Source organism: Thunnus albacares, chromosome 5 (genome assembly GCF_914725855.1).
Source record: "Thunnus albacares chromosome 5, fThuAlb1.1, whole genome shotgun sequence".
In the NCBI taxonomy this organism is placed as follows: Eukaryota; Metazoa; Chordata; class Actinopteri; order Scombriformes; family Scombridae; genus Thunnus; species Thunnus albacares.
In genome coordinates, this window is record NC_058110.1 from 3,530,840 (window position 1) to 3,544,398 (window position 13,559).

The following is a 13,559-nucleotide window of genomic DNA, read 5'->3' on the forward strand; positions in this document are numbered from 1 at the left end:
GATTGAATCAATTATTGAAAGAGCAGGGGCGAGTGAGGGAGAAAGAGTGTTGGTTGGTAGACACATAAAGCATTACAGCTTGATCCCACAGGGTGTGTGTGCACCTCAGCTCCAACGCGGCCACCGGAGCTGACCGCGTCCTCTCTAGTCAATGCCTGTGATCCTACCGGGTGCGCCATGGCGCGTTTCAGAAGTGGCTCTCCGCTCCACTGCACGGTCATTTTCCTTGATTTCTGTGCTTCTACTATGGTTAAATAGGCTACCTAGTTAAATGGTTTCTTTATTCATCTGTTTTGATTGTGTTTGTTGATGATATATAATTGGGAGTCTGTGCGGGGTGTTTTATTTTGAAAATTGACTGGATGCTCAGTGCTGTTTCTGTGTCTGACTTCCTGCCCAGCTTGATCTGCTCTGTGCTGCTTGACGCGGCCTCTGTCAAAAATAGATGGGGCACGTACCTTTAGCGCAGCAGAGCCGAGAGCCGCTTCTGGGACACTTCTGGAACGTGCCGTGGTGTGCCCGGTGGGATCACAAGCAGTGACTACAGTGGCCCGATCAGCTTCGGCGGCTGCGTCTGAGCTGGAACGTGGCACGCACGCTCCCGGTGGGATCAAGGTTTTACGCCTGGGACACACAGCCTGCGTGAACCTCGGCAGTGCGTGTGGGTCGCTGAACTGCTGCGTCTCGCATGCGTCCAGCGTCCACACAGACAGTGTTGCTGCTGCGGAACGTCTGCTGCCAGCTCTGTCTTTCTACATAGAGTTTGGCTTTGATAATGGTCATCAATAATAGTATGTTTCATATAATTTAATTATAAATTTCATTTATATTTAGTTTAGTCAGAAAAAGATTAAGAAGCGTGTGCTCAATTGTTAAAAATAAATAAATAATATGTGAGTTGAAGGCGGCTTTCTTTCTGACAGGCATGGTGGGGTCTGGTCGGGGATACTTCTGTGTCAGCCACATACACTCCTCACACAGGACGTGTTTTTTTTTATTATATTAATCATTTTACCAGTTAAACCCTGCTGCCACTGCTCCAAGTGAGGCTGACCCGTAGTGGTGACACTTCATGTCTGTGACATATTCTACAGATATAGATATTGAAACTATAGTCAAAGCTGCAAAACCTCGAATCTCTAGATGACATGCCACAGCAGCCACACGGAGACACGCTTCTCACGTGAGCTGTGTGTCCCAGGCGTTAGGCTGTGGACAGCAACAAATTAGCTCGTGATGCTTATTTGACGAAAAAATACTTTTATCGCTTGTTGTCCTCATTCTGTTTCCTAAGTGTTAGTTGTCTACTAGGATGTATTGCACTCAGTGCAGCAGCCTCTGTGGGCCGGATCATTCAGACAGACATCATTTACTGGAGCTAATACATTATTCATAAGACTTCTACAAATGCCATAACTTGTAAGTTTTTCCTCATGCAATATGGGTTTTCAATAGGGCTGTTTACTTTTCTCTTTGATTTGTCTCTCATTTTAGACTGAGACTTTATTCCATTACTTTTTGGGGGGTTTTCTATAGTCATCAGCAACCGTTCTACTAGTAGAGTCGTGCGTACAAACACATTTTCTATTTGAGTTTTTTATTCTTTCATTTTTGCTCTCTTTTGTTTTCCCTTTTTTTGCCAAATCCTCTCATGTACCCCCAAAACCTTCCTTCCTCACACATTCCCCAGAGGACAGTGCTCAGTTGCTCATCTCTACAGATGCCAGTCACAGCACAGTCACCAATGGTATGTGAGCATAAAGTTGTCTGCCCTGCCCACTTTCTTTCCTCAACAATGAATAGACCCCAGTGCACGGTGCAGTGAAAGTGACAGTAATCTATGATGGACTTATATATATATAACGTACATATATATATACATACATATATAACGTCTCTCAGTCCCCCAGTGTATGACAATGTGTGTGCCTTTATTACTCTTCCCTTTAGTATTGTTTCTCTGTGGGTTTCTGTTTTTAGACGTGTGTTTTGGCTTTCCATATGAACTGTTAATGACTATAAATATGGACACATGTAAACACTACTTTTCCATAACTGTCTGTCTTTCTATTCCCTTATCTTTATATCTTACCCTCCCTTTCTCTTAGGAAAACAACCTGATGGAGCTGTGGAGAACAATCAGAACAAAGGTAAAAGGTCATGACGTGTGCATGTTTGTCTGTGAAGTTTGAGTTTGGATGTGGCCTACGTGGTCTTCAGGTACAGTGCTGAAGAGAATGTCCATCTTTTTTTTTTTTTATCTGTGTATGTGTTTCAGCCAAGAAGCAGGACGGGGGTGTTGCCATGGAGATGCAACCCCTGAAGAGTGCAGAGGGAGGGGAGGTAGAGGACAGAGAGAAGAAGAAGACCAGCGTTCCAAAGAAAGAGAAGAGTGTGTTACAGGGCAAGCTCACCAAACTGGCTGTTCAAATTGGCAAAGCAGGTGAAGAACTGGTTTACCTCAAATTTGCTGCTTTGACAGTTGTTAAGTACCTTTCTAGTTACATATACAGTCAATTCTGTAGTTTTCAGTCCCACAGAGCTGAATGATGCACACTAAAATTCTTTCTGAATACAAAAAATGAATTGTTAGTTTATTTATGTATTTATTGGGACCATGTACAGTCTTAAACATAAATGTTACCATTTGATGTACTGTACCAGAGTTAGCTTATTACTATTATTATTATTAGCTTATTACCATTTAAAATTTTATAAACTAGGCTCAAATTTGAGAATAATCTAAAATTCTCAAAGCTCAGTAAATTGTATTTCTCCAGTACCCTACAGTGATGGAAATGCATTGGCATTGTGAAACTTTGCACATAAGGTTCAAAGAGTCATAGCTAAAATGATGTTTTATTACTGCTCAGTAACAGATACAGATGTGTAGGAGATGATTTTCTCAAATGCTCTAAACTGTGATGGAGTTTGATCACACAGGTAGAGGAGTGAAGTGAACGATGAAGCACTGTGTAAAGTCAGAGCAGACTGACTGAGTGAATCACTGATAAAGTGTCCCTTCATTGAATCTCCCCACAGGTTTGGTGATGTCGGCCATCACTGTCATCATTCTGGTCCTGTACTTTGTCATCGACACGTTTGTTGTCAAAGGTCTGTGTGTACAATTTCACTTCCAGGCAGATTTTTACCAATGTCAGTCTTTTCCTATTATGTTAAATGTTTAGCACTCTGCCGAGTATGACTCACTCTTTAAAGGAGACCTTAAAGTAGGCCTTAATATGAAGTGTGGTGTGTGTTGCAGGTCAGGCGTGGCTGACAGAGTGTACTCCGGTCTACATCCAGTACTTTGTCAAGTTCTTCATCATTGGAGTCACTGTGTTGGTGGTGGCTGTCCCAGAGGGCTTACCTCTCGCTGTCACCATCTCTCTGGCTTACTCTGTCAAGGTAGACCCACCCAGGCAATTTAGTGAATGGTTAGCAAATGCAAATGCAGGAACTATTAGTTCTTTAACGACTATTATAATGTGCACATTGACATGTTACCTTTGGACAGTGCCAGGATAGCTGTTTTCCTTTATTTTTAGTCTGTATGCTAAGGTATGCTAACCGTCTCCTGGCTTTAGCCTCATATTGAACAGACAGATATGAGAGTGGTATAGATCTTCTCATCAAACTCTCGGTACGAAAGCAAATGATTTTATTTCTCAAAATGTCAAACTATTTCTTTCATTTTTATTTTTATTTGATTAATATTCTTGTAAAAAGACACTAGAATTAAACATAAAGCAAAGATAGGGCAGGTTACAGTGTTCCGTTCAGTGAATATGCAAATAGCCTACAACGTTTTCTGTCAATGATACCAAATTATTGATCTTCAGTAGGGTTAGTGACTTAATAATCCAGCCGTTTTCATGGAATTTCTTTTTTTTGTTGGACTAACATTATAATGGAAAGCATGATAACAGTGTATTTGATATAAAATTTATATAAACGCAGGAAATAGCAGTTTCTTTATTTTTTATGGTTTTGAAGACCCCCAACTTCATTGTGTCCCCTCACTTCTGAAACCAAACCTGCACCCTCAATTCCAGTGTGTCTTCCTCAGTCTTAAATTGCACTACTGCGTGGGTTATAGGTCACCTGAGGATTTTATGACTATAAGAAATTTTAGTCTGTCCCTGCTAGTATGTTTATAGGCAGCCTGGTATGGTGGATAGCAACATTGGCTTTAGGTCATTCAATCAACATCACAAACTGTTCCTCTTTTAGTGTCCTTCCTGGGAAGTGTGTGCATCCTACTCTCAATAGCTTTTATGTTCACACCTACAAAGTCTATTAAAATGTAATCAGAGTGTGCAGCTTATTTCAGTGAAGGCGCCAGTATAAATCCACATTACAAATAACACAAATCTTCACTGAAAACAGTAACTAATTATTGAATGGAGTTTGCATCTGTGCGTTATGTATCACAAAAGAATTCTCCTCATATATGTACCCTGTGCAATTGGTTTGCTTCACAATATGAGTCTTTATCAATCACCATTTTTTACCTGCACTATCAGTCTTTGCACAAGTTACGCACTGCAGTGTTTCCTTCAAAAATATCCCGAATGACAAAAAAATGACAAATTTTATCTGCCTTTGGATTTTCATTTAAGTGAGCAGTTACTGCATTGTTCCCTGTCTCACTCTCTCCTTACCTCTATCAATCCATTTTTCTCTGCCTTTGTATTTCGTCCCTCCCTCTATCCATCATCATTCCCTCTAATCCCACGCTTATATCCACCCCTCACATATCCTTCTGCTTTCCATCACTATTTCATATGTAGAAAATGATGAAGGACAACAACCTTGTTCGCCACCTGGATGCATGTGAGACCATGGGCAATGCCACAGCGATCTGCTCCGATAAGACTGGCACCCTCACCACCAACCGCATGACTGTGGTGCAGGCTTACCTTGGTGAGTGAAAGGCAAAAATTCCTAAATTATATTAAAATAAAATTCAAGAGAATTGCTCTATAAGCATCTGTGTTGCCTGTGCCACATCATAATGAACACACGAGGCAATTCTGAGATGCATGAAAAAAACACTGCCATTTACTAACTACAAGCAGTATATTAACACTTAATAAATGCTTTATAACACAACATACTGTAGTTGCAAGCAGATATAAGGACAATTTTAAGTCTTAATTAATGCATTTGTCAAATACTCAAACTTTAGAGAAATAGAATAAAAACAATAATAACAATGGTAATTAAATGATTGGGGCCTCGCACCTTCATGTACGTCGGGGCATGCCGCAGTCAAAGGGCTTTTATTGCAGGCATGCAGTTGTTTTCAGGACCGGCCTGTTATCAAACTTTGAATGAGCAAGTTAAATATCACTTCCTGTGTGTCATGAGGATGCTTCATGAGGATGGGACCCTCATGAAGCATGAGAACTTTGGGGCAGATTGGACAATGTACCTTGGAGTTATAAGGACTTCCAGTTTTATGGCGAAACATCAAAATTTGCTGCATCGCCACAGCAAGGGCGTTCAGTGAAAACTCATGATTTGATTATCATTTGATAGCTTTTGATCACAAACTAGGCTAGATGACACACAGAAATTTTGAGGTCAACCTGATGAAATCTGTAGGAGGAGTTGTTAAAATACAAAGCATGCAAATCGCCAAAAATGGTCGCTTAATTCAAAATGGTTTCCTGTTGGGTTTACGGTTTAGCTCCAAGGGACTTTTTTGTGCGTCTGGGCATGATACATGTGCGTACCAATTTCTGTGCATGTCGGTGAAACATGCCGCAGGGGATACAGTTTAGAGGGCGCTGTTGAGCCATTTTGCCACGCCCACCTTTGGGACCTATAAAATATCAAATTTTTCACCACTTCTGATGTATGTGCAAAGTTTAACAACTATTCATGCACGTTTAAGCCCTCAAAAATGCGTTTGTTTTGGAAGAAGAAGAAGAATTCCTTTAAATACAATAGGGCCTTCGCACTGTCGGTGCTGGGGCCCTAATAATAATAATAGTAGAGAAGAATTCCCTCAGTTACAAGAGGACCTTCGCACCGCTAGGTGCTCAGGCCCTAATAATAGATATATGACTAGCAATACCAAATAGCAGCAATAGCTGGAGAAGGACATCCCCGCGACGAAGGCTCATAGCCCGGATCCTGGGGTTTCCTGCGGATGAGAGAACACGAAGAATTCCAGGGAAGAAGCAGAGTTAGTAACATGCAGTAATGGTATATAAATACATACAGATGGAGAGGAGGAGAGAGGAGCTCAGTGCATCATGGGAAGTCCCATGGCAGTCTAGGCCTATAGCAGCATAACTAAGGGCTGGTCCAAGGTGAGCTTGGTCAGCCCTAATTATAAGCTTTATCAAAAAGGAAAGTTTTAAGCCTACCTTTAAAGGTAGAGAGGGTGTCTGCCCCCCAGACCGAATCTGAATGATGGCTCCACAGGAGAGGAGCTTGATAGCTGACGGCTTTGCCTCCCATTCTACTTTTGGAGACTGTAGGAACCACAAGTAAGCCTGCATTCTGGGAGTGCAGTGTTCTACAGGGATAATAGAGTACTATGAGCTCTTTAAGATATGATGGTGCCTGACCATTAAGAGCTTTGTAGGTGAGGAGAAGGATTTTAAATTTGATTCTGGATTTTACAGGAAGCCAATGCAGCAAAGCTAAAATTGGGAGAAATATGATGTCTTTTTCTGTTTTTTGTCGGTACATGTGCAGCTGCATTCTGGACCAGCTGGAGCGTCTTTAGAGACTTGTTCAGGCAGCCTGATAATAAGGAATTGCAATAATCCAGCCTAGAAGTAACAAATGCGTGGACTATTTTTTCTGTATCTTTTAGGGACAGGATGTGCCTGATTTTTGCAATATTACGTGAAAGTGAAAAAAGGCAGTCCTTGAAATTTGTTTTATGTGGGAGTTAAAGGACAAATCCTAATCAAAGATAACTCCCAGATTCCTTACGGTGGTGCTGGAGGCCAGGGTAATGCCAACTAGATTAGCTATATCATTAGATAATGTGTTTCTAAGGCATTTAGGGCCAAGCACAATAACATCTTATTTTGTTATGAAAATTGCAGGTCATCTAGGTCTTAATGTCCTTAAGGCATGCTTGGAGTTTAGTTAACTGATTGGTTTCATCTGGCTTCATTGATAAATATAATTGGGTATCATCTGCATAGCAATGAAAATTAATAGTGTGTTTCCTAATAATATTACCTAAAGGAAGCATATATAAGGTGAATAGAATTGGTCCAAGTACAGAACTTTATGGAACTCCGTGTCTAACTTTTGCCTTCACGGAGGATTCATCATTAACATGTACAAACTGAAATCGATCTGATAAATAGGACTTAAACCAGCTTAATGCAGTTCCAATTAAATGTTCCAGTCTCTGTAATAGGATGTGATGATCAATTGTGTCAAATTGATCATCACTAGGATCTAACAAGACAAGTACAGAGAGAAGTCCTTTGTCTGATGCAGTTAGATCATTTGTGACTTTCACCAGTGCTGTCTCTGTGCTATGATGCGCTCTAAATCCTGACTGAAAAGCCTCAAATAAACTATTGTTATGTAGAAAGTCACACAACTGATTGGTGACAGCTTTCTCAAGGATCTTAGAGAGAAATGGAAGATTAGATATAGGTCTATAGTTGACTAAAACGCCTGAAGTAGGCTTCTTAAGAAGAGGTTCAATTACAGCTACTTTAAAGGACTGTGGTACATAACCTGTTGCTAAAGACAGATTTAATCATTTTTATATATAAGCAGCCTAGTTGGGATGGGGTCTAAAAGACAGGTTGATGGTTTGGATGAAAAAATCGTTGAAGTTAATTAGTTAATTCAGGAGAGCCAATTGGAGAAAACCGTCCAAATATTTATCAGGTTTTACAGCTGTTTCTAAGGTTCCTGTGTTTGTTGATAAATCGGTGCCTGTTGAGGGCGGGAGGTGTTGAATTTTGTCTCTAATAGAATTTTATCATTAAAGAAGTCATTACTACTGAGAGCTACAGGAACACATGGATCAGTAGAGTTATGACTCTTTGTCAGCCTGGCAAAATGCTGAAAAGGAACCTAGGGCGGTTTTTATGCTCCTCTATTAATGATGAGTAATAGGCGGCTCTGGCATGACAGAGGGCCTTCCTATATGTTTCAAGAATATCCTGCCAGACTAAGTGAGATTCTTCTAGTTTGGTGGAACGCCAAGTCCTTTCAAATTTTCGTGATGTTTGCTTCAATTTGCGGGTTTGGGAGTTATACCATGGAGCTAACCTCTTATGTTTTATTCTTCTCCTTTTAAAGGGGCGATGGAGTCAAGTGTTATTTGCAGTGAGCCTGTGGCACTATCAACAAAATTATTATACTGATATAATATACAATTTGAGAGGGACTAAAATTAGCATAAGAGTCCTCTAAAGTATTGAGACATGGCACTGAATTCTATACTGATGGAATCGCTTCCTTAAATTTAGCTACAGCACTATCAGATAGACATCTAGTGAAGACATTTTTGTCTAATGATGTGTAATCCGGTAATAGGAATTCAAAAGTTGTCAAGTAATGGTTTGATAAAAATAGGATTTGGTGGAAAAACTATCAAACGTTCAATTTTGATGCTGTAAGTCAGACCAAGGTCGAGGGTGTGATTAAGACAGTGAGTGGGTTTATTTACACTCTGAGAGAAGCCAATTGAGTCTAATAATGAGATAAATGCAGTGCTGAGACTGTCATTATCGACGTCCCATGAATATTGAAATCACCTAATATAATTACTTTATCTGTACTTAGGACTAAGTTTGATGAAAACTCTGAGAATTCAGATAGGAATTCAGAGTACGGGCCAGGAGGACGATACACTATAACAAATAGAATTGGCTGTAAAGTTCTCCAGGTTGGGATAGAGTTATAATTAAATTTAGGTCTAGGGTTGATAATTCGGCTTGAGTTGAAGATGGCTGCAACTCCATCTCCTCGGCCGGTGTCTCAAGGAATGTGAGTATTACTATGGTTGGGGGGAGTGGATTCATTAAGGCTGACATATTCTTCATGACACAGCCAGGTTTCAGTAGGACAAAATAAATCAATATGATGATCTAAGATTAGATCGTTTACTAATACGGCTTTAGATGATAGTGATCTAATGTGTAAGAGTCCACATTTAATTCTCCTATTTTGTTGTACAATTGCAGAGGTGGTGTTAAGTTTTTTTTTTTTTGATTTTTATGAATGACTTTTGTTTATTTTAGATTTAATCGATTTAAGTGGTCGGGGGACAGACACAGTTTCTATGTGGTTTTGGGTGCATAACTGTCTACTAATAAACTCAGCCATATTTCTAGATATGAGAGCAACTCCATCCAAAGTGGGATGTATGCCGTCTCTCCTAATCAGACCAGGTCTTCCCCAGAAAGTCTGCCAATTGTCTATGAAGCCCACATCGTTTGCTGCACACCACCTTGACAACCAGCGGTCGAATGATGACCTGCGGCTATACATGTCATCACTGGTCAGAATTGGCAGGGCCCAGAGAAAACTATGGAGTCCGATATTGTCTGTACACATGTACACACCGACTCAACATTCATTTTAGTGACCTCCGATTAGCGTAATTGTGAGTCGTTACTGCCAACATGCATAACGGTCGTACCATGTTTACGCTTATCCCTGGCCAGCAGTTTTGAATTTGATTCAGTGTCGCCCACTCTGGCACCAGAACTACATTTGACTGTGGCTGCTGGTGTCGCCAACTTCACATTTCTCACTATGGAGCTGGTTTCTCAGTGGGTGTGTCACTAAATGGGGAGAACCTGCTAGAAACGTGAATTGGTTGGTGATGAACTGTGGGCTTCTGCTTCGTGTTATGCTTCCTTTGGACTGTCACCCAGCCACCCTGGCCTCCCGGCTGCTCGGGAACTACCAGGGTAGTAGGAGCTACGCTAGGTCGGCCTGCACTGCCTACTGGGGGCTGACTAACTACATTAGGTGATGATTGGTTTTCCATGGTGCGGAGCCGTCCGTCCAATTCACTGAGCCTCGCATCTAGCACTGCAAATAAACCATATTTATTACCAATATGGCTAAAGGAGGCAGAGAAATAGCTAAACATATGACACTAAGCAAGAAAGAACAGAAGAGCGAGAGGGAGAGAGAGAAGCCATCACTAATTGCTTAGCTTAAGTTAGCTGGTAAGGTAACTGCAAGAAAAGTCGAGGGAAAAGAAGGAGAGAGCTAAGAATGCTTGAGTAGAGCTAGTGTAACTTTAAATATACAGTGGGTATTCATCCACAGTAATGATAAACATAGCAGAATCAACTGAGTTGGCACTGTCAGTAAACACAGTCGGCAACCAGAAATGACACAATATGCATGTCAGCACGTTGGACCGATGAATATGCCACTGATAATAAATACAGTTAACATAATAAATATGATGATACATACTTCATATTTCATGTTCATATAAAATGTGAATGTTTTACATAATTACTATGTAATATAATCAGGAAGAGTTCTAATTGTTAACAAATATGTTAACAAAAACTTTAAAATGTCCTTATATCATTGCACTCTATGCATTGCCTTGGTGCACTGCCTGTTGGCATCTACATCCTATACTATCGGACTCAAGCTTAAGCTTTATGGCACTTACTTGTGTTGTCTCCTGACTAGATCCCTGCTTGTGTTGTATCAGTCTCAGATATATGTCACTTTGGATAAAAGCATCTGCTAAATGAGAAATGTAAATGTATATCTGTTCACAACCACATAACAGTGTGTTATAATTAGTTATCAACTCATTATGACATATTGTTTATAAGTTCTTAAAGAGGGGTTAAAATAAAGTGATACTGAAAGGCTTGAGAAATGGGTGTGCTTTAGTGGTTGCATTCATATTTTACTGGAAAACAGTCCTTCGTCAACTTGGGTAATTACTTTATGTATCTCCGACACTTAATATATATATGACATATGGCATTCCTCAAGGAACTATTCTCGACCCAGTTTTTTAAAATTTTTAATAAATCCTCCCATGCAGTCACATTACAGTGTAAATTACCATTGTTTTGCAAATTATGCTATTTTTATATCTTTTTTTTATCCTCATAATCATATTTATAATCATCATCATTATTGTCATTGTTGTTGCTGTTATTAGTTAGTTCAGTCTTTGCTGATTGCAGGCAATCCCTCTTTATCCACACAGATTCAAATTTAGTCATCTGCTGCTATTCAGTCATCTGCTGCTACTATATATATACTTTTATGTTTCCATGCTGTTTTAAATGCTGTTCATACTGCAATAGCCTACATAACTCTGTACTACAGGTATATCTAATACCTATAGACCATTATATCCCTAAAATTCACCATTGAAACCTATATAAATAACCTTCTATTTGATAGCAAGAAAGCCTTTTACCCTTTAGCTATTTCCATCATCAGATCTAAAAATGGGAAAATAAATATGCATAAACGTGTCCAGATATGCTGATCTCATCAATATCATGGGATATTCATATTACCAGATTAACTGTAGTGGTAACAGGCAGCGGTTGGAGATAGCATGTAGGCTGAATGAACAGAGATAATTATTGGTATGTATTAAAGTTAGATTGGTGTTGCTTAGGTGACGTGCACCATCGTGTGATCCCGGACCCTGGACAGCTCAACCCCCGGACACTGGATCTGTTAGTCAATGCTATCGCAATCAACAGCGCCTACACTTCCAAGATCTTGGTGAGTCATGCACAGTAAGAGATGTCACTGTTTTGCAGAATTATGTTATGGCTTTATCCTTTTTGTCTTGCAGTCCCTTCAGCAGTCCTTCGTTGTTAGTGTTTTGGGGAAGGTGGGAATTCAGGGGATTCTGAGAATAATTTCACCTTTCCCTCATCATTTTCGTTTCCTCTTGCCTCATCTATCTCTTGTCTCCTCTAACTCTCACTACTTTCTCCTTCTCCCTGTCTCTCCTCTGTCCTCCACATACTCACTGTTTCTGCTTATTTCGCGTCCTCCTCTCTGACTTTCTTGCTGCCCCATCTAATCCACCTCTCCAACTTGCTTCAATCTTACTCTCTATCAGCCGCCTGATGTTGAGGGGGGTCTGGCTAAGCAGGTGGGAAACAAGACGGAGTGTGGCCTGCTGGGATTTGTATTAGACCTACAGCAGGACTACACCCCTGTCAGAGAGCAGATCCCTGAGGAGAGACTGTACAAGGTAGGGAACACATGCACCACAAGTTACAGTTTATTTATAGCACTTTGAAATAAATGATGAGGTACCTTCTGCAGCCTTAACAGAAGGGTCTATCACGGTTTATCTCAACAGACTATAAATTGTGTTGCTTGTTTGTTTATTTGCATTTACATTAGATTCTCAACCTTGGGCAAGGACCTCATGTGGGGGTCTCTTCAGGTGCAGATATGGTCGCAGGAGGTTATTTATTATTGATATGTATTTAATTAATATGCATCTTTCTAAAAATGCATAAAGAAGTAGTAGAATGGAAGAACAAAACTGCACATAGAGCAATATGCTTCACTTTGCCATCACATTCAATATGACAGTTTAAAGCTTTATGTGACAGCTTGGCCAGAATGCACAATTGCAGTGTGTTGCACTTTTGTTGATGTAGTGGGTCTAAATGCTATGTTGTGTTGTATAGTAGACAAGGACCAAACTAACTAGTAGTATCTTTCAGAAATGTGTTCTAAAGCACCACAGACGTCACCAGCATAACTTCCTCTGCATCTCTGTATCTTCCCAGGGAAAAAAGACCAGAATGAAAAGAGAGAGGAAGGGAGCAAAATATGCTCCTGCATGTTACAAAAACATAAATAAAATTCTCATCAAACAAATAAATAACCAAAATACACACTGTCAGAAAAATGTTACAACAGAAAACAGCCATGCATAGACCCACATACTTGCCGTTGAAGAGAAATGGAGCATTCACAGGGTTCTTTCTTGCATAAACGCTCTCTGCACCTGTGTAACACCATGAACAGAGTTACAAAACACTCCCTGCTAGCCAACACTGTCTCAACAGTATTCTCAAACAGTCTTGCCTCTCTTCTAATTAACAGATTTATATGAAAACAGATAAAAGCTAAGCTCCAAAATTTAAGAATACCGTATTTTCTCTAACAGTGACCGGTATTCAATTAAAAGCCGGGGGCTTTTAATTGAAGTCCAATAACGGCCGGGGGTGTGGTCGACATGAACAAATGAAGGCCAGCCCCAAATACAAGCTGGCGAGGGAAAAAACAAGGATGCATTGAGGCTGTATTCAGACCAAATCAGGTGTTGCTGTGCACCACTGCAGGGTTGTACGGAAGTGTGCGGGTGTGTGTGTGTTTATTTGTGCTCTAGAAAGTAACCGCTGTGAAACAATTTGATATTTTTTTAATTGATCTGATTCACTGCTTTCTTACCAGCTCCATCTCTTCATTCACTCTCTAGTCCCCTCTCCCTCCTTTTATCTCGTATTTTTTAAAATGAGTTGGGAAACCGACAGCAAAGCCTAACTACTTTTATCAGATGAAAAGAAATGTCCGCCCCG

General features: G+C 40.2%; 1 protein-coding gene across 5 annotated transcripts in view; it reads left to right on the forward strand.

Moving 5' to 3' along the window:
- The window catches only part of atp2b3b (ATPase plasma membrane Ca2+ transporting 3b), a 57,183-nt gene that overhangs the window by 18,137 nt on the left and 25,487 nt on the right, over window positions 1–13,559 (forward strand). For 3 of the 5 annotated variants that reach the window (XM_044351802.1, XM_044351803.1, XM_044351805.1), the window contains exons 7-14: window positions 1,691–1,747; window positions 2,109–2,150; window positions 2,279–2,443; window positions 3,043–3,114; window positions 3,266–3,408; window positions 4,794–4,926; window positions 11,624–11,733; window positions 12,080–12,214. In XM_044351802.1, coding sequence (XP_044207737.1) covers window positions 1,691–1,747; window positions 2,109–2,150; window positions 2,279–2,443; window positions 3,043–3,114; window positions 3,266–3,408; window positions 4,794–4,926; window positions 11,624–11,733; window positions 12,080–12,214 — 857 coding nt within the window. The remainder of the gene's footprint in view (window positions 1–1,690; window positions 1,748–2,108; window positions 2,151–2,278; window positions 2,444–3,042; window positions 3,115–3,265; window positions 3,409–4,793; window positions 4,927–11,623; window positions 11,734–12,079; window positions 12,215–13,559) is intronic. The other 2 variants (XM_044351804.1, XM_044351806.1) reach the window with 1 other exon arrangement.